This window comes from Lepidochelys kempii, chromosome 3 (genome assembly GCF_965140265.1).
Source record: "Lepidochelys kempii isolate rLepKem1 chromosome 3, rLepKem1.hap2, whole genome shotgun sequence".
NCBI classification, from domain to species: Eukaryota; Metazoa; Chordata; order Testudines; family Cheloniidae; genus Lepidochelys; species Lepidochelys kempii.
The window spans coordinates 49166443-49192819 of NC_133258.1; the positions used below are offsets into that span (position 1 = coordinate 49166443).

At 41.6% G+C, this 26377-nt stretch overlaps 1 protein-coding gene across 5 annotated transcripts in view; it reads right to left on the reverse strand.

Moving 5' to 3' along the window:
* The window catches only part of KHDRBS2 (KH RNA binding domain containing, signal transduction associated 2), a 572210-nt gene that overhangs the window by 249263 nt on the left and 296570 nt on the right, over window positions 1-26377 (reverse strand). For 4 of the 5 annotated variants that reach the window (XM_073336336.1, XM_073336333.1, XM_073336332.1 and 1 more), the window contains one exon: window positions 15786-15932. The exons of the other annotated variant lie outside the window; for it this stretch is intronic. In XM_073336336.1, coding sequence (XP_073192437.1) covers window positions 15786-15932 — 147 coding nt within the window. The remainder of the gene's footprint in view (window positions 1-15785; window positions 15933-26377) is intronic. 5 annotated transcript variants of the gene reach the window in all.

Here is a 26377-nt window from a genome sequence, read left to right on the forward strand (position 1 = left end):
GGCGTAGTCTCAGGCTTTGCAGTTACTTCTGAGGGATTTTCTCCTCAAGATTTTATTCAAGGGCCAATGGCTGACTATCAATATTGCTTGTGAAGCATTAGCCAGCTGTAAGCATGAAGCTCTTCATGCTCAAGATTTGGTTAGACATGATTCGTACTGTCAGCACTTTGAGATCATCTAATGAAAAGCACTATAAAAGGACAACTAGGGCAATCAGTAGTAACACACAGTGAATGCCATACTATACTGCTGTATCACACGTGGTAGATACAGATTTTTCATCTCTTCACCTCTGGCTTTTTTCACCAAACAACAAATTTTATTTTCTTGTGTTATTTATGTGATGTGAACCATTAGGGTCAAACAGCACTAGACATCACAGCTGCATGTTCGTTTATAGGCTTCAGGTAGGGAAGCATCTCAGTAGTGCTTTGTCAATAAGCTAAATCATGCCTTCTTAAATCAGCACAATGATGGAGGGAAATCTGTACTAAATATGTTCCAATTGTATTTCACTTGACACTGTAGAACAGCAGCCAAATTTTCAAAGGTATTAGGTACATGCACCTGCATAGCTCAACTGAAATCAAGACACTACAGTGATTTACATCAACTGCAGATCTAGCCTTGCCTTTGCATTACAGTTGAAAAACCTTTAACTTTCCATCTGAAAAACAGGTAGAATGGAACCTCCTTTGATGAAAATAATCTACTAATGAGAACTCTTGGGCAAATCCTGCTTGAGTTACTTATGTGAATGATCCAACTGATTTCAGTGTAAGTACTCATTTAAAAAAACCAAGACAAAATGTGATCCATTTATTTGCTGAGAGCAGTAAACAGAAACAAAGTCTTTTGAAAGGTATTTAAACAAAAAACAAGTCTAATGAAAATAGTTTTCCATGTTAACGCAAATAGTACCAGTGCACATCACTTAATCAGGACACGGTAAATTAGGAAATTTGGTTAAATGGAATGTGTCCTAGGGAGCAGAATTAAACCAAATGAGATTTAACTGGCAAAGGACAAAGGTTAATTGGGATGATAATTCCACTTAATTGGTATGCCCACAAGCAGTTAAAGTGGTCAATGACGCTCTGACCTGAATATGTCCTTTTCTCTCCTCAAAAAAGTTGTGCCACTGCGAGTTCAGTAAATAAAACTGCTTTAATTCCACATCTTGGCATTAAAACAATGTTTACAAGTTAACTCTCTTCAAATTGCCATCATCATATGACACTTTTCAGAAACTAGGTGATGCTGGATTTTTCTAACCCAGTACATTTAATCTCAGAGTGAAAAAATATTACCATTAGTCTCCTATTAGTGGCAGAACTGTTTTACTTTTAATTCTTTACTAAGCCATCAGATTTGACGTTAACAAAGGAAAGAAATCTGATAAATTGTGAGAACCAGTTCTGGTACAAAATCCCCTTAATGTAAATCTTTACTTGGGATGATAAAACATCCCACAGGGAATCCTAATTCAGAGAAAGTATTATTATCAATTATTATTAGTCCTGTTTATTACTCCCTAATGGATACTTAAAACAAAAAATGTACCCAACCGAGTATTGACAAGCCAATCAAGCTTTTGTAAGAGGTCTATACATTCCTGTCATGTGTGTTCTACCACTTCAAATGGAAAGGTATAAGGAGAAATAGCAAACCATTCACCAACTGTTTCCCAATTTAATAGGATGACATATGCATTTACTGAACTAAGGAAAAAGAACTGAATTGCATTCAACAACATGTAGTCCAAAATAATTCCTTTAAATTAGAAAGTAATTAATATTATGGCAGAAGGACCCAAGCAGGTGCTCAGCTAATCTGGACATGATTCAGAGACATTTGCCATTTGACACATGAAGTTACTTTTTAAAAAAGTGATGTTGGTATAGAACAGTCTGTGCCCTCAAATAACATAAGCCTCAGTGTTCTAGTAGAAATAAGATGTCTGACCATGGGAAGAGATGAGCTCCTTGGGATGACTGATTAGCCAAGTGAAAACAAAGATCTCTTTAAGCAAACTGTAACATATCCACAGTGATTGAGACACAGATGGAGATGGTTAAGCCAGGCTCTCATGTAGGTAGGCAACAGCATGACAGGGACTCATACAATTTAATAATGTGCATCATAGCAACACATTCAAAATACTGTATCAAAGCAGTCTGTCAAGCTTCCCATTGTACAAAACAAATTTCAGAGGCTTATACTGCCACTGTTTTAACTATACCTGGCTTCAATTGTAGCTCAGCACACAAGCTGTCACCTGGGATCCAGTTTTGTTTTATGGAATGGCATAAAGTTATTAACTGCCTTTCAAAACAAGGTATGAAGAGGAGTGTAAATGATCCAACACACTAGTGCTCTCTGTCTCTCATGTGTATACAGGGTGTAAACTTCAGTAATTTTTAAAAAATAGAACCAATTTCAGCACAAATCTCAATGAAAATCAGATTAAAAAATATTGTAAATGTGGTTCCTTTCACTGATGTTAACAGATCATTTTGAGGATAATGTTTGGGCAAGACTATACCTGCCTTACCTCAAGAATTTATAGAGCTCTTAGGTCTGTCACCAAAATCTCAGGATTTTTGATGATGCCATGACAGCAGTGGTATGGATAGGATATCCACAAGTTTTGCAGCCATTAAAATGATGCTGAAATAGATTAAGGAACAAGAGAGATGGGTCTTGTCCAGGCATGCCCAAAGAAGACAGTCCACACTGTTGTCCATACTATCATACGGAGAGGATGTATATGATTTCAGACATCAAATTTTTAATATTTCAATTATTTTTCAAGTTGCAGAGGGAGAAAGAGAGAGAAACTGGGATGGAGTGGTGCAGGTGGTAATAGTGCTGAAGTCATTCAAAAGGGAAATCTGAAGCTTTTCACTTTCCCAGATGTGGCAGAAATTAGCAGAGAATGCAAGATCCAGCTGACACTTCCAATGACAGGTGCAGTCCCCACTTTTCTCCCACTGTATGAATTGTCTTCCATGTATCTTTTTTTTTTTTTACTATCTACCTGTGACCTTAAAAGCCCCCTCACTTGAATCTGTGATTCTCTGTTCTTTGTTAATAAATTTATTCTCTTCTTACTTGAAATTCATCTCACTGCTGTGATAGTAAGTAACATGCACCTTCTCAATTCAATCGAGTAAGCTGCTGTGCACATACTATCTCTTTGGAGGCATCACACGTGGTAATTAGTCTGAGTTTTCAGTGACAGGGGATGGACACTACAGGGGGATGCTTCTGGGAAGTTGCGGAACGGAGGTACACCAAGTGTTAATCTGCAAAGGCAAAGAAAGAGCTGGCAGAGTCCTGAGGTTTGTCTAGGGTGACTAACAGACTGGAGTGGGTGGGGGGAAGTGAACAGAGAGCTGCCACCTGGTTTAGCACCAGTATGTCTCTCTTCCCTACTAAAGGCAGGGGGGTAACTCTGTCACCTCCTGTCCTGGAAGTTACCCTCTCACAATCAGTTTATTTCCCGGCTTATTGCTATATTTAGTCCTACTCTTTCTATAACGTATTTCCTTCCCAGTCATTTTTTTGTTCACTTCGGTTCCCCTCTCCTCTCAAATGTGGGCTGATTCCCCTACCATTCCTCTGTGCTGTCTTCCCATGCCTCTCTTTATCAACTTGTTCCCTTCTTCATTTATCACTATAATTCTATCCCCTCATTCCTCTCATTTCTATCTTCCCACATCAAGTTATATATGGTTTTACTTCTCTTCCTTCCTTTGTCATAAGGGTCTCCAACCATGGCCAAATCATGAGTCAAAGATCATCATCAGCTTCCACCTCTCACCCCCAGCCAACAGTGCTAGCGACAAAGTGTTCTCTATAGTGTTTCGTGCTATTTCTCTAGAAGAAGGAAGCACTATACAGACCAAGAAACTTGTGCTATTCCAGCCACCAGAGAGTGAGTAAAGAGCTCCCTCTTGACACCTCTTGTCTCACTCAATTTTGTCACAGGACTTTATTTGTGAAATGAATGATGACTTCAGGTATACATGTGTGCTTGTTCAAATTCTCCACCATGAAAACAGTCAAATCTGAGTACTGTGCTTATTTATCTAAAACACCTGGGCAACTGTGTCATGGTGGTTTGAACTGTATCACAAATCTGAGAAATAGGCAGACAGTCTACATAGTGTCAGATTCATAGATTTTAAAACCAAAAGGGACCATTAGATCATCTAGTCTAACTTGTATGGAATCATAGAATATCAGAGTTGGAAAGGACCTCAGGAGGTCATCTAGTCCAACCCCCTGCTCAAACCAGGGCCAAATCCCATTTTTGCCTTAATCCCTAAATGGCCCCCTCAAGGATTGAACTCACAGCCCTGGGTTTAGCAGGCCAATGCTCAAACCACTGAGCTACCCCTTGCTACCCTCCTAAGAGCTTCTAAATTTAGACAGCCACTAAATTTCATGTAGGCTATGAATATTACCTCCCTCCATTGTTAGAAACAAAGGCATTTCTTCTACTTCAGAAGCCTTCTAGACCTCTGCTGTTTACATACAAATTGTTGTACACTTCCCCTCATGAACATGAATCCTCCCCTCTGATAAGGGATATGAACAGATTCCAAATGTGTTCCCTCCCCTCCCCTTACACTACCCAGTTCAGTTGAAATAATTGGCTTACTTTTTCCCCACTGTGGAAATGTGTGGGTCCCAGCTGCTCCCTGCCCCCCTCATTGAAGCAGGTGTGCAGGGTTACTGCCCTGGGAACGGCAGGGCACCAGTGGATGTGGGGCCAGCTGCAGACAGGGGCGTGGGACAGGGCTAGCTGGAGGCAGAGGGTGCAGGGCTGGCTGCGGGCAGGACAGGGGGTGCGGAGTTGGCTGTGGGCAGGACAGGGGAGTGCGGAGCTGGCTGGAGACAGGGGCTAGCTGCGGGCAGGGCAGGGGGTGTGTGCGGCAGGGGCTGACTGCGGGCAGGGCAGGGGGTGCGTGCAGCAGGGGCTGGCTGTGGGCAGGGCAGGGGGTGCGGGGGTGGCTAGAGGCAGGGGCTGGCTACAGGCAGGGGGTGCGGCAGGGGCTGGCGCGGGCAGGGCAGGGGGTGCGGCAGTGGCTGGCTGCAGGCAGGGGCTGGTGGGGGCAGTGGCTGGTGCAGGGGTGGCTGGAGACAGGGGCTGGTGCGGGCAGGGAGTGCGGGGGGTGTGTGCGGCAGGGGCTGGTTGCAGGCAGGGGGTGCAGGGGTGGCTGGAGACGGGCTGGTGCGGGCAGCGGGTGCAGCAGGGGCTGGCTGCGGGCAGGGGGTGCTGGGGGTGGCTGGAAGCAGGGCAGTGGGTGCGGGCAGGGTGGTGGGTACTCATGGGGAGAGCAGCTCGGAGCAGCCTGAGCAGCAGGATGCAGCCCAGGCCCAGCAGAGCAGTTGGGGACCCACCAGGCAGTAACGGGAGCCCCAGGGCCAGGGGAGCAGCAGCAACAGGGCTTGTGCCCAAAGCCACGCGGCAGCCCACATAGCTCCTGCAGTGCAGCACCCCCGGCCGCCGGAGGAGGAATTACATCACTTCCTGGCCGGAGCCCATCAAAGCCTCAGCGTCCCCTGCAGGGAAGCGGGTTAACAACCGATTCGAAAACTGCTTCAAAATTTAACAACCGGTTTGTGCGAACTGGTGCGAATCGGCTCCAGCTCACCACTGCCCTTAGGCAGTACTAAGTTGCTGGAAGAATTCTGTCAACCTAGCCACTGTCTCTCAGGGAGGTGGATTATCCATAGCTATGGGAAAACCTCTCAAATCATGGTAGTGAGTGTCCACAATGAAGTGCTACAATGATGCAAGTGTATTCAGATGAACCTGGGATCATTCTCTCCTTGTATAACTAGATAAAAAAGTTATTTTTCAATATTGCCAACCCCCCACAATTTCGTCTTAGGTCTCAAACTGTTTGGTGTTTTTCTTAAAGCCACAACTCCTGGAGCCATGTGATAAATGAAAGTTAAAATTCTCTTGTAAAGAAAGTTTCCAGCTCTCATTATCTTGGAGAAAAAAATTGAAAATGTGACCCCTAACCTCCCCAGCAGCTCTTAAGTATTCCCCAGAACCCCTACAAAGGTGAGAGCCTGGTTTACAGTTTACTTCTTTAGGGACACATGATTGCAGAAGCCAATAGACACAGGCTGAGCAAAAGGTTTTTGACTCACATCCTCTATACTTAATAGACCATTTAGAAACACAACAAAACATCCTGAACACAATGCCCCAACCTTTATCGCACCCTTCCCTTGGGAGTCCTTGGGCAGGAGGGGTTCTGCTCTGCCCCATCAGGCTCCAGAAGCATCTCCCCTCAGCATAAGATGGTAAAAATGGCCAACAAAAAAACCCAGTGTAGAGCTGCTCCTGCCCTGTTATAACCTTCCAATCTCCTCTGTCATATGACCTCCTGATTAGCCTCAACAGTTGAGCTCAGATCCCTTCCAGGTGATTTCATTGGCAGGTGAACTCTCCCCTGATAAATCAGTCCTCCTGGGTAGGAGCCAACTATTGTTTAATGCTGTTCCATTTTTATGAAGAACATTTAAATTAACAATCCATTATTGTTAGTCCTAGTTCACTCTGTATCCCAAGGGATTACAGTCCAATATGGAGGTAAAAGGACAGAGAAGGCAGACAAACCCCACATTCAAAAATGGAGTTTGCAGTCTGACAGACACACATAAAGAGCCCCCAACATCAAAGAGTTAATAAGGTGTACATAGACAGATACTTCAAATTGTCACAGTTCCCCAGCTGATCATGGCTCATCTGACCTCTCCCGTTTCCATTATATCTATATCTTATCACAGAGTGTACAAATCAAAACATAATGGAACATATTCTCCCCTCAGTAATTGCACAGAGGACTTGTGCAGGCAGGTGGGAGTTCTGTGCAAAAACAGAGAGAACATAGTCCTGTGAGATCAATTGCAAAATAAGACTTATCTACCTGTTATTCAAGGTTTGAAGAAGGCCAGACCAGAACACCCAAATGAGGGTTTTCAGAGCCATATGCTGGCCTCAATTCATTGTAAAATAAATTTAATATACGGTCCTTGAATCAGGTCCACAGTTTTAAACCCTTGTCAATTAGTAAACTACTGAAGGTTGCAGACCTTTATGATACAATGATTTGTTTAAAATTCCTGTTGGATGGAGACCCAAAACACCATCTGCTTGTTGGCTTCAACAGGAACTAGCTTTTGCAATATCCAGTACCAATACTCATTTTCTGTCTGCGAGTGTGGGGTGAAATCTTAGCTAGCAAAAGTTTTAATACTATAATTGGACAAGACTGAAGATGAAAATAAAGTGCCATTAAAGGAAAAACACACTTGTTTGTTAACTTTGAATCATGTAATATATAGATCATTTTAATGCTCTCTCTACTATCCCCACATCCAGTCTGTATTGTTTTGATTTCTCTATTTTTTTCTGCACTTATGTAAATATGAAGTCTCATTAAAAGCTTTTGACAAATTACCAAAACATCTTTTCATGTTACTGATGCAAACAGTCAATCATTCTGAGGACAATATTCCACTTAAATTTAAAGTAAAAAAATACCATAAGTGAGATGAAAGCTCATTTGTATTCTTTATCAGGTCACTGAATCACTATAAATAAATGGGGAAGGTTCTTCTTTAAATCTTGTAATGGAATAATAGCTATTTGGTGCCACAATTAATTATATTTTATAAACACAGTATCATAAAACAAATTAAACATATACAGTAAACATGGAACAAAGAGGAAATTATCTAGTGCAAGCTTTTTGAGCACATACGTTGTAACCAACCAGTTAATAACTGCTTTGTTGGTTATTATAAATCTGAAATGAAGCAGAGACAGGATAAATCTAATAACCAAGTGATAAAGTGTAGTTGTTACTTGTTGGTGTGATTATTGCTACTGTAAACCAAGTTCTAAACCTTCTGACTAGTCTGTTTTTTATATCTCCCCCAATACAGCTTTTAGCAGTGCTCAAAAATACATCACATTTCTTATAAACAAATACGTGCAGCACACAATGTTAAGCTGTGCAGTATTTTAATATTTAAGACAGTATTTCACCAAAGTTTTATCTTATCATGACCACCCTCTACCACCCTACCTTGTTCTCCTAGGACAGAGATATTTTGCATGGAGGTAGAACATAGGATTGGTGATTGAAATATAGATATGTAAATCATCACAATAATTCAAGATTAAGATAGTAGTCACTTTTGTAAGTGGTATGTACAAGAAAAATAAGCAAGCTAAATAAGGCTCCTTTCAGGACTATTATTGCAGTAAATTCTCTGCTGCTTATTTGTATTGTTTCAATAGGACCACTCACAGAGTATGATACTACTCACCATGAACAGGGGCTGCAGAATCTGGCCCATAGTTAAGGAAGTATTACTATTTCCCTCCTTTACAGTAAATTTCTTTCTCTCACACCCCACCCCACACACCCTCATTATGTTAAACAAACATTAAGGTTGCAAAGTCAAGCACTGAAATTAGAAATGCCAGAATTAAGGTTGCTTGTGCATTATGATACTGTTTCTAATTACAAGATCACATACTAGTTTTTCCACAGTACTCCTGTCTCATCGGCTAGGTCTGTACTATGAGCTAGTGGTGTGATTCCCAGCTCAGGCACATATTCTTGTGCTAGCTTGATGAGACCATGAGTTTGTATAATAGTGTGGCCATGGTAGCATGGGCAGCAGCAGGAGCACCACAATTTAGCCATGCCGAGTACATACTCCTGGAGTTCAGGCAGGTTTGTACTCAGCGCAGCTAAGCTGTGTGGCCACTGACTGTGCTAACAGCAGCTACGCTACTATTTATAGTCTCAGTAGCTGTAATGGAACTAGCATAAGTACATGTACGTGATCTGGAAATCACACCCCTTGCTCATCGTGTAGGCCTGTCCATTCGTTGCACAGAATAGACATGTTCGAGGGATGAATCAGTATTGTGTGGTAGAGGAAGCTATTGCCCATAGGACTCCTGCCTAATTGGTTGCAGAAGTTGGAAGGCGTGTAATGAATGAGGCAAGAGATTGTAGAATGAGAAAGCACGGTCTCATGGATAAAGGCATTTGAATGATGCCCTGGAGCCTTGTTCTCCGAAATGGCTTGCCTGTTTTGGTTAAAATTACAAACAAACAAACAAACATACAAAATCAGCCTGAGACAGACACCCAGCATGGAAAAATTCAGTCCAAATGGTTATAGTTTTGCAAAGTTATAAGCAACTGAAAATAGAGTCTTGCAATAGGAAGTTTCAAGCAATCTTAATAGTAGGCAGTGCTATCAGCCACACCTACATTATAAACGCCTCCAAACCAGGGATTATTTTAACTATAAAAATTCACTCTCTGAAATTTGGCACATCTACATCATTTAGCTGCAGCTAAATTGTCATTCCAAGGTACATTGTCTATTTGTTGTTGCTGCATTGATATGCCCTGCAATATTTTATCATGACTGAATTGCCAACAGGCAAATCGGTTGAAACTATAGTAAAGACCAGAATGATCACACACAGATGAACACAATCTCTTGGGGAAGAGTCAACACGGCTTTTCCAAAGAGAAATCATGCCTTGCCAATCTATTAAAATTCTTTGACAGTGTCAACAAGCATGTGGACAAGGGTGAATTAGTATATATAGCGCTTAGAAAGACTGACAAGGTCCTACAACAAAAGCCCTTAAGCAAAGTAAGCAGTGATGGGTAAGATGGAGCGTCTTCTCATGGATTTGTGTCCTACCTTTTAACTAGTTACTAAGTGTAGCAATAAATGTTCAGTTTTTGGAATGGAGAGGTAAATAGCAAGGTTCCCCCATCAGTCTGTAATGTACCACTGTTCAACATATTAATAAAATTATCTGGAAACAGGGGGAAACAGTGAGCTGGAAAAATGTGCAGATTATACAAAGTTACTCAAGATAGTTAAGACCAAAGCTGACTGAAGAGTTACACAGTGATCTCACTAAACTGGATGACTGGGCAATAAAATGGCAGACAAAATTCAATGTTGATAACTGCAAAGTAATGCATATTGGCGAACACAATCCCAACTATACATACAAAATGATGGGGTCTAAATTAGCTGTTATCGCTAAAGAAAGATATAGGAGTCACTGTGCATAGTTCTCTGAACATATGCGCTCAATGTGCAAAGGCAGTCAAAAAAGCCAACAGAATGTTAGGAACCATTAGGAAAGGGATAAGTAATAAGACAGAAAATATAATGGTACTATGTAAATCCATGGTACACCCACACCTTGAATGCAGTTCTGGTCATCCCATCTCAAAAAAAGATGCATTAGAACTGGAAAAGACAGAGAAAGGCAACAAAAGTGATTAAGGGTATGGAACAGCTTCATATGAGATGAGATTAAAAAGACAGGAACTGTTCAGTTTAGAAAAGAGATAACAAGGGACAGATATGATAGAGGTCTATAAAACCACGAGTGATCTCAAGAAAGTGTTATTTACCCCTTCACATAAACACAAGAACTAAGGGTCACCCAATGAAGTTGATAGGCAACAGGTTTAAAACTAACACTTCTTCACACAACATACAGTCAGCCTGGGGAACTCATTTCCAGTGACTGTTGTAAAGGCCAAAAGTACAACTGGGTTAAAAAATAATTAGATATGTTTATGGAGGACAGGTCCATTTATGGCTATTAGCTAAGATGGTCAGGGACACAACCCCATGCTTTGAGTCTCCCTTAACTGCTGTCTGCCAGAAAATGGGACTGGACAACAGGGGATAGATCACTCAATGATTGCTCTGTTCTGTTCATTCATCTGAAGCAACTAGCGCTAGCCACTGTCAGAAGACAGGATACTGAGTTAGATGGACCATTGGTCTGACCCATTATGACCGCACTTCTATTCTTATTCAGTCCCCTTTATTGCATGATCAATCTGGAAACAAAATTTATGTTAATAAACTGTTTTCACTTCTCATTGAATTTGTACCAGTATAAGAGCATGTAAAAGGTCATTTGATTTCATCATTTATATTTCCAAACTGGAAATATAGTAGTGGGATGAAAAATGACAACTTAATGGCCTGTTTCAAACATGGTATATTTTGTTGTCACACTTAGTGTGAATTCTGATTATTTAAAGCAAAATGTCTCACAGTTTGCATGTAGCCATTTTCAAGTTACTCATTTAAAAAAACCCACCATGTTCAGTGGTTGTAAAATATAAGGTTTTAAATACTGTATCCAAAAAAAGAACAATTAAAAAAAAACACAAAAAAAAAGGAAACAAGAAAATAAAGTCTCTAAATTATTAGCCTATGCTGTAATCAATTTGAGTATTTGAATGTTTTATTTTTTATTTGATTTGTATTATATGGGTTCAAAATATAGTAAATGCATTGTTGCATTCTTGTTGGAAGACAGAGCTTTTATTAGTATAATTTTGTATTGCTTTTGCTGTTTATTGAAAAATTTGAATCAACTCTTACTCTGTATTCATTGGATTCAGAGTAGCAGCTGTGTTAGTCTGTATTCGCAAAAAGAAAAGGAGGACTTGTGGCACCTTAGAGACTAACAAATTTATTTGAGAATAAGCTTTCTTGAGCTACAGCTCACTTCATCGGATGCATTCAGTGGAAAATACAGTGTGGAGATTTATATACATAGAGAACATGAAACAATGGGTGTTACCATACACACTGTAAGGAGAGTGATCACTTAAGGTGAGCTGTTACCAGCAGGAGAGCAGGGGGGGGGGGGGGGAGGAAACCTTTTGAAGTGGTAATCAAGGTGGGCCATTTCCAGCAGTTGACAAGAACTGAGGAATAGTGGGGGGTGGGGGGTGGGGAATAAACATGGGAAATAGTTTTACTTTGTGTAATGACCCATCCACTCCCAGTCTCTATTCAAGCCAAAGTTAATTGTATCCAGTTTGCAAATTAATTCCAATTCAGCAGTCTCTCATTGGCATCTGTTCTTGAATTTTTTTTTATGAAGAATTGCAACTTTTCGGTCTATAATCGAGTGACCAAAGTGTTCTCCGACTGGTTTTTGAATGTTATAATTCTTGATGTCTGATTTGTGTCCATTTATTCTTTTACATACAGACTGTCCAGTTTGGCCAAACTACATGGCAGAGGGGCATTGCTGGCACATGATGGCATATATCACATTGGTAGATGTGCAGGTGAACGAACTTCTGATAGTGTGGCTGATGTATCAAAACTGGATACTCTCATAAAAAAACAACCTTCCACACAAACTTCCTCATGGCCGGACTTTACAAAAACTAGACAAGCCATTTACAACACACAGTTTGCTTCTCTACAAAAGAAAAAGGACACTAAACTATCTAAACTACTACATGCCACAAGGGGACACAACAGTGGTTCCCTTAACCCACCCAGCAATATTGTTAATCTATCCAACTATACTCTTAACCCAGCAGAAGAATCTGTCCTATCTCAGGGCCTCTCCTTCTGCCCCTCCACCCCCATGAACATGATACAGTTCTGTGGTGACCTAGAATCCTATTTTCGACGTCTCCGACTCAAGGAATATTTCCAATGCACCTCTGAACAACATACTAACCCACAGAGACCTTCCTACCAAGACTACAAAAAGGATTCTGGGTGGACTCCTCCTGAAGTTCGAAACAACAGACTGGACTTCTACATAGAGTGCTTCCCCTTACGTGCACAGGCTGAAATTGTGGAAAATCAGCATCACTTGCCTCATAACCTCAGCTGTGCAGAACACAATGCCATCCACAGCCTCAGAAACAACTCTGACATCATAATCAAAAAGGCTGACAAAGGAGATGCTGTCGTCATCACGAATAGGTTGGAATATGAACAAGAGGCTGCTTGGCAGCTCTCCAACACCACTTTCTACAAGCCATTACCCTCTGATCCCACTGAGGGTTACCAAAAGAAACTACACCATTTGCTCAAGAAAATCCCTGAAAAAGCACAAGAACAAATCCGCACACACACACAACCCTGGAATCCCGACATGGGGTATTCTATCTACTACCCAAGATCCATAAACCTGGAAATCCTGGATGCCCCATCATCACAGGTATTGGCACCCTGACAGCAGGATTGTCTGACTATGTAGATTCCCTCCTCAGGCCTTACGCTACCAGCACTCATAGCTATCTTCGAGACATCACTGACTTCCTGAGGAAACAACAATCCATCGGTGATCTTCCTGAAAACACCATCTTGGCCACTATGGATGTAGAAGCCCTCTACACCAACGTTCCACACAAAGAGGGACTACAAGCCATCAAGAACACTATCCCCGATAATGTCATGGCAAACCTGGTGGCTGAACTTTGTGTCTGTGTCCTCACCCATAACTATTTCACATTTGGGGACAATGTATACCTTCAAATCAGCGGCACTACTGTGGGTACCCGCATGGCCCCACAGTATGCGAACATTTTTATGGCTGACTTAGAACAATGCTTCCTCAGCTCTCGTCCCCTAATGCCCCTACTCTACTTGCGCTACATTGATGACATCTTCATCATCTGGACCCATGGAAAAGAAGCCCTTGAGGAATTCCACCATGTTTTCAACAATTTCCATCCCACCATCAACCTCAGCCTGGTCTAGTCCACACAAGAGATCCACTTCCTGGACACTACAGTGCTAATAAGCGATGGTCACATAAACACCACCCTATACCGGAAACCTACTGACCGCTATTCCTACGTATATGCCTCCAGCTTTCATCCAGACCACACCACACGATCCATTGTCTACAGCCAAGCTCTGTGATACAACTGCATTTGCTCCAACCCCTCAGACAGAGACAAACACCTACAGGGTCTCTATCAAGCATTCTTACAACTACATTACCCAACTGCTGAAGTGAAGAAACAGATTGACAGAGCCAGAAGAGTAACCAGAAGTCACCTACTACAGGACAGGCCCAACAAAGATAGTAACAGAACGCCACTAGCCATCACCTTCAGCCCCCAACTAAAACCTCTCCAACGCATCCGCAAGGATTTACAACCTATCCTGAAGAACGACCATCACTCCCACAGATCTTTGGAGACAGACCAGTCCTTGCTTACAGACAGCTCCCCAACCTGAAGCAAATACTCACCAGCAACCACACACCACACAACAAAACCACGAACCAAGGAACCTATCCTTGCAACAAATCCCGTTTCCAATTGTGTCCACATATCTATTCAGGGGACACCATCATAGGGCCCAATCACATCAGCCACACTATCAGAGACTCGTTCACCTGCACATCTACCAATGTGATATATGCCATCATGTGCCAGCAATGCCCTTCTGCCATGTTGGTCAAACTGGACAGTCTCTATGTAAAAGAATAAATGGACACAAATCAGACGTCAAGAATTATAACATTCAAAAACCAGTCGGAGAACACTTCAATCTCTTTGGTCACTCGATTACAGGCGGAAAAGTTGCAATTCTTCAACAAAAAAAACTTCAAAAACAGACTTCAATGAGAGACTGCTGAATTGGAATTAATTTGCAAACTGAATACAATTAATTTAGGCTTGAATAAAGACTGGGAGTGGATGGGTCATTACACAAAGTAAAACTATTTCCCCATGTTTATTCCTCCCACCCCCCACTGTTCCTCAGACATTCTGGTCAACTGCTGGAAATGGCCCACCTTGATTACCACTACAAAAGGTTTCCTTCCCCCTTCCCCCTCCTCCCCCCTGCTCTCCTGCTGGTAACAGCTCACCTTAAGTAATCACTCTCCTTACAGTGTGTATGGTAACACCCATTGTTTCATGTTCTCTATGTATATAAATCTCCACACTGTATTTTCCACTGAATGCATCCGATGAAGTAAGCTGTAGCTCAGAAAAGCTTATTCACAAATACATTTGTTAGTCTCTAAAGTGCCACAAGTACTCCTTTTCTTTCTTGTATTCATTGCATTCACAGTATCTATGCCCTCAGATCAGACTAGACAAAACCCAGCTTTTCTGGTATGTAGCTCATGCCACAACACTGTTGCAAAATCATCATTAATGCAGATTATATATAAAGTAAAACCTTGAATATCAAAATGTCATGCGGTACAGTGAATACATTTGGACAACTGAAATTTAAAATAGTTTCAAAGAAATTAATAGGCAAAAAGGGACATAATTCTCGTTCAGATTGCAAGGAGTTTGGGTTAGCTGAAGTAGTTCTGTATAATACAAATATAAAAGAAAAGTGAGTTTCCTGCATCCCTCATTTGTCCTGCTACATAGTATTCTAGAATTTTGGGCCCCCGTTTCAGAAAGCACTTAAGCACACATTGGAGTCCTTTTCTGAATAGCGATGGTTTCTGAAATTCAAGCCTGAGTTAGGATTAGTCTTCTGAACTGCAGTAATATTGGAGCTGATCAGAATTATTCGTGTAAACACTGCCAAATAAAATGTTATTATTGTATTTTTAGTTTTGCATGTAAATTCAGAATCTTTTGTATAAAGACATTTATATAAAATGTAGCACATGCGAACAACGCCAGTACAAATATACAATACTCAAGGATCTTAGAGGCATATTTCTACACTGAGGTCCATGACCTATGATCATAAAAAAACACAACAACCACACACACAGAAGATACTTAAGGAACAATTAGTGGATTGTTGGGCATCTCATAGAATGAATCTTCAGGAGATCAAATTGTTTCCTGAACCAGGTAGGATTTAAAGAATGAATGATTTCAATGTAGCAGAACTAGAGATAATTAGAAAAAAAAATGTTATGAGCCACTTACTGGAACAAGGAATTTTTTAATCTCTTCCAAGGCATGACTCATACGTGAATAAGCTTCCCCAGGTGGAGCAAACACTTCAATTAGAACATGAAGCTCGTCGCTCAAGTGTGAATATTTGGCTTCCCCACTTTTCCTTAGTTCTTCTTCCTGTGAAAAAGGTTATTTTTAGAAATAAGAATCTATTCATTTTGCATTGATTTAGCATTTACAGCTAATGTGACAGAAGGGCATAATCTAAGCAGACTTTCAAACACTGAGAAATAAAAATCTGGAATGAGCCACTTGAAGGTTTAAAAATCACTTGAGTGTTTGAGTGATAAAAGCAGCATAATTATAATCTACAACAGATTGTAATCAGTACAGTGAAAAATGCTAAATACTTCAGAAATATTGAAATATCATTAACTCTAATGCAGAAACTGCATTAGGGAGACAGACAAGCTGTATGAACCTTCACTGTACAAAGGCTTTAAATCCACACATACTTTTACTATGGCCAGAATATTTTAAGATATGGAGATCTGAGTAATTTACTGAGTTCTCATCAAAACAGTGCTATAACTTTTCTGAAAATTGCATGGTATCATTCTGGAGAAGGATGTTTCAGTTGTTAAAGCTCTAGATTTGAAGTCAGGAGATCTGGGTGCTGTTCCCAGTTCTCCCATAGACATCCTGTGCAACTCTGGGCAAGTCGCTTAACCTCTCTGTGCCTCATTTTCTCCATCTGTAACATGGGGATAATAATTCTTTCCTACATCAGAGCAGTGTTGTGCGTCATAATTCAGTAGTGTTTGCGAAGTGCTTTGAGGTCCTTAGCTAGAGAGTGCAATACAAGACCAAATATCGCTACAATGCGCTCCATATAATTCACTGAAAAGATGCAAATTAATGGGCAATTTGTGATAAGGTTACCGCTTATTATGACAACATGATGGATAAGTTTGTCACTACTATAAAAATGCACTGTAAACAAATCTACTGATAAGCAATATTACAGTTGGGAAAGCAGGGACTCAGAAGAAAGGAAATTAAGAGTTAAGGCTGAAAGCTCAACTTTTAAATATATTTTTAGACAAAATCCTACCTACTTCTGTGCTAGACAAGTATAACCCCTTTTATAGATGGAGAAACAATGATAGAAAGAGAAGTTAAGTAACGTCCCCAAAGTCACACATTAAGTCATGGTAGCACATGGGCTGAGGAAAGTGTGCTTCACTTGAGTTAAAATGTTATATTGACATGTATGTTTTAGAAATCACATAGCAAAATTTTCTCTTTGAAGTCTGAGCACAGATCTGCAAGCTCAATTCATGAAAATTAATATGAACTCAGCAGTATTTAGAAGAGTGAGTTTGTTCAATTGCTGCTGAAGAAATAAAAACAAAATCAAGTTATCAAGAGGTATATTGCTCTCATACTGGTGTTTTGGTAGGTGAAGATGTAGGTGAAGATATGGCATGTTTTAATTTTTAAGGTGAGGCTCTTCTTTATTTGCATATTATTAAAAGTGAACAAAGTCTTACAGAAAGGTATGTAAGAGTCCATCATGTGATAGAATTTCTCTTACGCTAGATCAGAATTTTAGTGTCAGTGACATTAAAACTTTACCACTGAGATCCCATGTAAAAGTACACAGTCAATGAGAGTATATGAGACAGTCTGTTGTGAGATGTTACAATGAATTTCACCCATTAGAATAATTAGATATGAAGAATTTCAACAGAATTAGATTTTGCTATAACAAAACATTATGAAACCATGCAGTAATTGTTTCAAACTTCAGTCCTATTTCTCTTTGATTCACAACAAAACAAAACACAAAAATTAAGTTCTCAGACTCTTTTAGGGAAAGTTACCAACACTCTCTGGAGTTTTAAAAATGAACTGGATTCTTTTCTAATGAAGTAAAGGGAAAATGTGTCTGGATCACTAAGTTTATTATAGCTTTGCACAGGTAAAAAACAAAATGGACTAATGTATTAATAACAATTTACTGTTGCATACCTCACTCAGCAAGTTTGATATGTGTTGTAGCATGGTAACATTGAGTGCTGAGAAGGATGAAACAATGGGATAAACTCAGAAACGATCTGTTTGAACTCTTTATTTCAGACTCCTTCCCAGAAATTCAAAACTCACTGCCAGGCTGAGAGCCTTCTCCCAGCAGCAGCCTTTTCTCACTAGTGAATTCTCAGGAGCAGCAGGGAGAAGATAGTGCTGTGCATCTCCTCCAGTGGTATCATCATCAATATTTCTTGCAGGGGCATGCAGGCCAGGTTCCTGGGTTGGGGGAGAGGGAAAGTGGCTGAATTTTCAAACGCACATCCCATCCCACATCAGGGATGGATGGCAGAAGTTTATACTTCTTTGGCCGCAGGAGGAGAAATAAAAGGAGAGGAAGTCATACAGCTCAGGGAAAAACAAGGCAGATTAGGAAATCACAACTTTTGCGAGCACCACGGCAACCTTGCTTCCACATTCATTGCATGAGACTAAGTGATTCAGGATTGAGCATATCCATACATATAACCATGTAGGAGGGACACAAAAGATGCCAAGAACAGCAGCACCTCAAAGCCCAGCTGGGATAGAGGTTGTTGAATATTTTTTTGCTAGGTCTATCTCATCATGATCTAGAGCAGTGTTTCCCAAACTTGGGATGCCGCTTGTTCAGGGAAAGCCCCTGGCAGGCCGGGCTGGTTTGTTTATCTGCCGCATCCACAGATTCGGCTGATCATGGCTCCCACTGGCTGCGGTTTGCCGCTGCAGGCCAATGGGGGCTGTGGGACGTGGCGGCCGGTATGTCCCTCAGCCCGCACCACTTCCCACAGCCCCCATTGGCCTGCAGCGGCGAACCGCAGCCAGTGGGAGCTGCAACTGATTTAGTCCATAGAATTTCATCCAGGAATTGGTGTAGTGGAGGGAATTATTCTTCCCTATTTAAATGTATGCTGTTGAGCATAATAAACTCTAGTTCAGTCACAAGTTATCTTTTGAAAAGGTGTCCAATGTCAATTTAAAGACTTCAAGTGACAATGACTATCATTTCCCTTGATAAGCTGTTGCAATGATTAATTACTTTCACAGCTAGAAATTTGCCCCTTATTTCCAATTTAAATCTTTCTGGCTTCAATTTATGGTGCTGCAGAAGCAACTCCTAGTTAAGGTTAAAAACATTATCTAATTAATGAGTCGCAAAGTGCTTTGAAGATGAAAAAGACTATACAATTGCTACAGTAAGTAATAGTAACTAAGCCGAATAAAGTTTTTTTTTCTTTTCTTTGTTAAAAGCCTCTTTCTGCCTGAAGTTTGTCATGTGGAGACAAATAAGATTCAGGGGGATTAATCTGAGGTTTATTGAGAAAGTCAGCTAACTTTTTTTTAAAGAGCTACATCAAAATGGTGTAGCTAGGAACTTCAGATATGGAAGAAACATAGAGCACAGGAGTAGTGTGATATGGTTGAGAATGTACCATGGGGCTTATATGCACCATGGAAATTTCAACATTTTGGAGTTTCATCAAGTCCCAAAGGAATTTATAAGTTTCTTCACCAGCTTTGTGGAGCTCATAAGTATTATGGAACTCACAGGTATCACCACCATTTTATACATGAGGAAACTCATACCAAAAGGTGGATTGACTTGTCAAAGCTATAAGAACCTACTGCACACACAAGACAGAGAAGAGCATAATGAACTATGAAAACATGCTAAGGAATGCAACAAATTGAGAAGCTGATAGAATACTTAGAGACATATAATGGTGGAGACCAAGTCAAGTTTTTTGTGGAATCTTAACTCTTTTTCTATGAAATATATGTAACAAAGTTCTCAAACATGTGTGCCAGAATTACAAGCCCAAATACATACTTATGCATCTGCCTTTCAGAAGTCAGGGGAGCTCAGGGCACCTTATTTAAGTCACTACTGATTCATGTGGGGGTCCAACTTTGGCACCCAAGTCCAAGAATTTTGGCCTTGGATTTTTATTTTTTTAAGGTTTGATTTTGTTTATAAAATGTACTCAGTTACAAAAGTCTCAAGATTCCTGTGAACCATTTCCACAACAAATGACTTTAAAAACAAAGTTAAATTAAAAATCCTCACCGCAAACAATATTTTACACACACACCCCTCCACCCCCCAACCCAGGGGTGGTATAGAAGGGAAGTGAGCTTCCTGGACACAGATCACTGAGAACACCCAGCTATCAGCTCCTTGATATTTAAGTCTGGAGAACATTAGCTCAGGTACCCCAGATTACACCAATTGCCCTGTTAGTGTGCAGGAACTGAGAGCAAGGCAATCTCTCAGACATGCTTAGTTATTTAATTCACTTGGTTACCTTTCTCCTTAACTCCTGTTCACAAATAGAAAGGTCCATTTTCTGCATAGTATTCATCAAGGAATTATAAATAAATACATATTTCTTATTTATTTATTTATATACATATATCTATATATCTTTGTGGGCTTTGGATGAAAGCATAGTTGAGCCCACATTTCACATTGTGGCTGGCATCTATTAAAAAACAAAACAAAAAAACCCTCTTCCTGACTATATATCAGTGACGTCCAAGCTTTTCAGTCTGAAGCCTAAGCATGTTATTTCCAAAAGGTCAAGGGGCCACAATCAATACTTTGGGGCAGATTCTGTGGCACCCTCCATTCCCTTCGTGTGAAGGCAGCACAGACAGCTCTTATACATCTATCTCTGTGGTCTGCAGCACAGGGCTCATGTCAGGGTAAAACTGGTTGAAAGTGTTCAAAATTGGAAATTTGTGTGATAAACATTTTCCCCTTTTAAAACCAGGTCCAGTCCAGGGCGGGAGGGAGAGTGGCTGGTGTGTGCTGCACTTGGCAGCTGCAGGCCAGACAATTGGTGCAAGTTAACTCAACCTAGGCTAAATTAGGCTGAAGCAGGGAACTAGAGAGCCATAACTAGGGTGACCATATTTCCCTAAACTGAAAACGGGACACGCAGGGCTGGTGCGAGCCACCTCGTGTCACTGCTCGTCCACCATGAACATTTCTCCATGTCCCACAATTGAGCCAAGTAGCAGAGATGGGGGGTGTGGGCTGGGAAGAGGAATGGGTATCAGCTGGAATATGGGCAGCAAAATACGGTGAGTACTTTGGAGCTCAGAGCCAGGTGGTGAAGCTATTGACTATGAGCCAGCTAGTGGGACATGCCAGAATAGCAAAGGGGCAGGAAGGAGATTCCAGGTAGCAGGAGGGACCAAGTTGACTGCAAAGAACAGCCCTGGAAGATGGGGGAAGGCCGCAATGCAGGGGCACCATTTCAGATTTTGGTATCGGGAGGGGGAAGAGGAGCAAGCAATAGGGGAGCATGGGTGGTCACTCTCGGCCAGTGGTACAAAACTCAGGGAGGGGGCAGGTGCCTCCCCACCACCCTCCCTAAATGGCACCCCTGCAGGGATTTGGCAGAAGCGGGTGACTAGAGCCAGACAGGTCTTGGTGGAGAGGGACTGGAAAGTGCTCCAGGGACTGGACCCAAAGGACGGTGGGTGGGGAGGACATGAGGCCAGGGTGGGGGCTCCGGGGCCTACTTGGAGTGGGAGGGAGCATGCTATACTTGCTGCCCCAACACCAGCGGATTCTGTGGGACCCGATCAGTCACTTACCAGCCGGATGGCACAGTAGGCTCCATGGCCCACGAGTCATGGCTCCATGGTCTGGCTGGAAAAGAGTTTGAATTAGGGCCTTGACTGCCCTGCCCTGTGATTGGGGTGTCACATGCTCACGCTGCAGCCCATCGCTCCCTGATTGGAGGGACATGGCATAGCAGACACATCAGCCAGTCTCCTGTCCTGCCTCACCCCACTCTCCCCAAATGTTGCTGCTCACCCTCCCTGAATGTTCCTCTGTCCCGACCACCCCCCACTTTTTTAATCAGTTGGCAAGAGCTAATGGGACAAATGGCTAGTTTTGCCAAAAAAAGTTGGAACATCAGTGACAGGTCTTAAAAAGGGGACTGTCCCAGCCAAAACTGGATATTTGGTCAATGTAGCCATAACTGATTGTTGGTTCTCCACATGTCCTCCTTTTACCAAGCTATCATAGGTGGCTATGTAGCAGAGGGGAGCTATTTTTCGTTAGGCGCTATCCCAGGCTCAGGCAGAGCCAATAAAGCTCCTATCCTGCTCTCCTTGGGGACCCTGTAGCTTAGCAAGTCAGTCTCCTCCTTTCTCCTCATACCAATGAGGCTGATTCAAGCACTTCAGTTTAAAAATGGCAGGGCAGGGAATAGCTCAAAGAACACATTTTCAATTCTTAAACAATTGCAAGTTCAATCACAATTTAGATCTTCAAGGACCACAAGTGGCCTGAGAGAGAAGATTGGACACCACTGCTACATTAGCTTTGCAAGATTCTTGTTTAAAAAATACAATTTACCCGACAAGTTCACCCAATATTATACTGCACATAGTAAACTAAAAGTTTCTGTTCCATTTTAGCTCCAGACAAACTTCTGTCTCAGTCACCACTGCAAAACATGTTCCATATATATGAGGGCCCTCCAAGCATGGGAAGGTAAACGAAGTTTCAGTACAACAGAATAAAGAACTGTGGAAGAGTATTGTTGCTGCACATTGCCAGTAGCTCTAAAACACTGGAACTTTTTAAAAAAAGAGAGACCCTGAAAACAAAGAAACAGCTCTGTAACAAAGTCCTGCCCTCTGTCAATACATTGGAATTATATATGGAAAAGATTGAAGTATACGTACAAAAAAAGGAGAGTAGCATTTTCTTTGAATTTGGCAAATACACGTATTTAATTTCTAAAGGAAAAATAAAATGTGGCAAGGGAAAAGACATCCCAGATATTAAAGATCATGCGTCTACTAATTTTGCATGTGAAATCATCTCACATTTTATTGGTGCTAATGAGGCCCATAAAACAGACAGACAAACAAAAAAAGACAAACTTCCCATAACCCCATTACTGAATGTATTGGGCTTCATTTGGTGTACAATAAAGGCAAAGTGATTTCTGGAAAATACAGGATGCAAGGTCCAGACTTAGTTGGTATCTCCACATTCAAATAATTCACCAGCTCATGCCAGATATTCAGTGACAAAACAGAAACAAACAAAAATCTATTAAAAGCTACAAAAGGACAAATTTAAGAAATTATTTTAAAAAACCAAAACAATACACTTAAGTGTCCTTTGGAAAGTTAAGGGTCCTAGACTAGAACGTTAAAAAGAACTAATTTATGCTTTCACTAGTGTAGTGCAGGACCCACAGATTCAGGTAACGTTAAATGTTAGGAATATGTTAACAACTTGTTCCACTTTTCTTAGACTCTGACCACTAAATTCACATTGACTTCGACTGACTTTGAATCAGGTCATACACTGTTTAACCTGATTTCAAACTTGTATTAAATGCACTCATCTCTCTCCAGCTATATTTACTTATATCAAGAATAGACAAGTTCTCTTGTCTTTAACAAACTTGTTAATACCTTTTTCAGATGTTTAAAAGCTAGTCTCCTGATTGATTAGGACCACAAACAGTCCCACAGAAGGCTAGAACTTACTGCTAATAAGCTAGATAACAGTCCTAAAGCAATTAATGAAATTGCCAATTATTTATGATCAGAATTCATCTTGAAAATTAGTAGTAATAAACAGACATAATTTTACATTAGACATATTAGGAGACCCTGTAGATTAAAAAACAAAACAAAACAGAATCTTTCATTGTTGTCAAACGTAATTGTGATGGCTCTTGGGTACCCAAGGCTGAGTCATCTTGTTACCCCCTGCCTCCAGCATGAGGAAGACTTACATGTGCTTAACTGGGTGGCAGCTCCCTGACATCACCAGCCTGTTAGCCACCCAAGCACTCTCCTCTAGGCTATGCCAGCCCTTACTTTGCCTTTCAGGTTAACAGTAGGTATACCCCAGATCCCAAACCTTTTTGTACTGTTCCCCTATAGCAGTGTTTCCCAAACTTGGGATGCCACTTGTTCAGGGAAAGCCCCTGGCAGGCTGTGCCAGTTTGTTTACCTGCCGCAGCCGCTGGTTCGGCCGATCACGGCTCCCACTGGTTGCGGTTCGCTGCTGCAGGCCAATGGGGGCTGCGGGAAGCTGTGCGGGCTGAGGGAAATAATGCCCTATAGTGTTCAGAAGTTTGGGTCCACATATCTATTCAGGGGACACCATCATAGGGCTTAATCAAATCAACCACACGATCAGAGGCTCGTTCACCTGCACATCTACCATCATGTGCCAACAATGCCCCTCTGCCATGTACATTGGCCAAACTGGACAGTCTCTATGTAAAAGAATAAATGGACACAAATCAGACATCAGGAATTATAACATTCAAAAACCAGTCGGAGAACACTTCAATCTCTTTGGTCACTCGATTACACACCTAAAAGTGGCAATTCTTCAACAAACAAACTTCAAAAACAGACTCCAAAGAGAGACTGCTGAATTGGAATTAATTTGCAAACTGGATACAATTAACTTAGGCTTGAATAAAGACTGGGAGTGGATGTGTCATTACCCTCATTCACAAGTCTGAATGAATTCCCTTTGTTGCCAAAGGTGAGATATCTTCCAAGGTGGAATGTACAGCAGTCCCATATTTTAAAAAAGGCAGACCTTTGGCATTAAGCCACAGCCATGCATTGTAAACAGTGTGGAAGCTGCACCACTTCTGAGGGAATTGCAGAAGGAACAGTTCCTGTCCAGGCTTCTCTATGCACAATGGGACATGCATGAGCAGTATGATCCCTGCTCCAATTGTGTGGATTATGCTTCCAGGGCCCAATTCAGCAAGTTGATTAAGCTCATGCTTAACTATAGACTTAACCAGTTTGAGGTTCTGATTCAGGAAAGCACCTATCCACATGCTTAAGTCCCATTATATGGAGAGAGATTTAAACATGATCTTTAAATTAAGTGAATGCTTAGCCACCCTTCCTTATTAAGGATGCTCTCCTGAATAAGGCCCAAATCAAAGGGATTTGGATGTTGCAACACTAAGCTTTGCAGCACCTAACTTACAGGTGCCTAGCCACTCAGTGGAATTTTTTTCAGAGTAGCAGCCGTGTTAGTCTGTATTCACAAAAAGAAAAGGAGTACTTGTGGCACCTTAGAGACTAACAAATTTATTTGAGCATAAGCTTTCATGAGATACAACTTACTTCATTGGATGCATTCAGTGGAAAATACAGTGGGGAGATTTATATACATAGAGAACATGAAACAATGGGTGTTACCATACACACTGTAACGAGCGTGATCACTTAAGGTGAGATATTACAAACAGGAGAGCGGGGGCAAAAAGCCTTTTGTAGTGATAATCAAGGTGGGCCATTTCCAGCAGTTGACAAGAACGTCTGAGGAACAGTGGGGGGTGGGGAATAAACATGGGGAAATAGATTTACTTTGTGGAATGACCCATCCACTCCCAGTCTCTGTTCAAGCCTAAGATAATTGTATCCAGTTTGCAAATTAACTCCAATTCAGCAGTCTCTTGTTGGAGTCTGTTTTTGAAGTTTTTTTGTTGAAGAATTGCAACTTTTCGGTCTGTAATCGAGTGACCAAAGAGATTGAAGTGTTCTGCAACTGGTTTTTGAATGTTATAATTCTTGACGTCTGATTTGTGTCCATTAATGCAGCCCATCAAGCTCCCTTTGGCCAGAGTGGAATGCCCCTTCCTACCCCTCTGACTCCAGCCAAGAACCAAGCTGCTCAAGCCCTGCAGCTTCTTTTATCTGAGTCTGCTGTGCTGTGTTTGGGTGCTTCCCTGCAGCCTTTCCAGGCAGGCCTGCAGAACCCATGTTCACTGCTCCTTTCCTGCGGTAGGGTGTGGTAGAACTGCAAGTCCTCCAACAGGGGACCTCACCCCAAAGGGCCTCGATTGGTTAGGGACTATTTAGAAAAGCTGGACGTGCACAAGTCCATGGGGCCGAACGAGTTGCATCCGAGAGTGCTAAAGGAACTGGCGGCTGTGATTGCAGAGCCATTGGCCATTATCTTTGAAAACTTGTGGCGAACGGGGGAAGTCCCGGATGACTCGGAAAAGGCTAATGTAGTGCCAATCTTTAAAAAAGGGAAGAAGGAGGATCCTGGGAACTACAGGCCAGTCAGCCTCACTTCAGTCCCTGGAAAAATCATGGAGCAGGTCCTCAAAGAATCAATCCTGAAGCACTTAGAGGAGAGGAAAGTGATCAGGAACAGTCAGCATGGATTCACCAAGGGAAGGTCATGCCTGACTAATCTAATCGCCTTCTATGATGAGATTACTGGTTCTGTGGATGAAGGGAAAGCAGTGGATGTATTGTTTCTTGACTTTAGCAAAGCTTTTGACACGGTCTTCCACAGTATTCTTGTCAGCAAGTTAAAGAAGTACGGGCTGGATGAATGCACTATAAGGTGGGTAGAAAGTTGGCTAGATTGTCGGGCTCAACGGGTAGTGATCAATGGCTCCATGTCTAGTTGGCAGCCGGTGTCAAGTGGAGTGCCCCAGGGGTCAGTCCTGGGGCCGGTTTTGTTCAATATCTTCATAAATGATCTGGAGGATGGTGTGGATTGCACTCTCAAC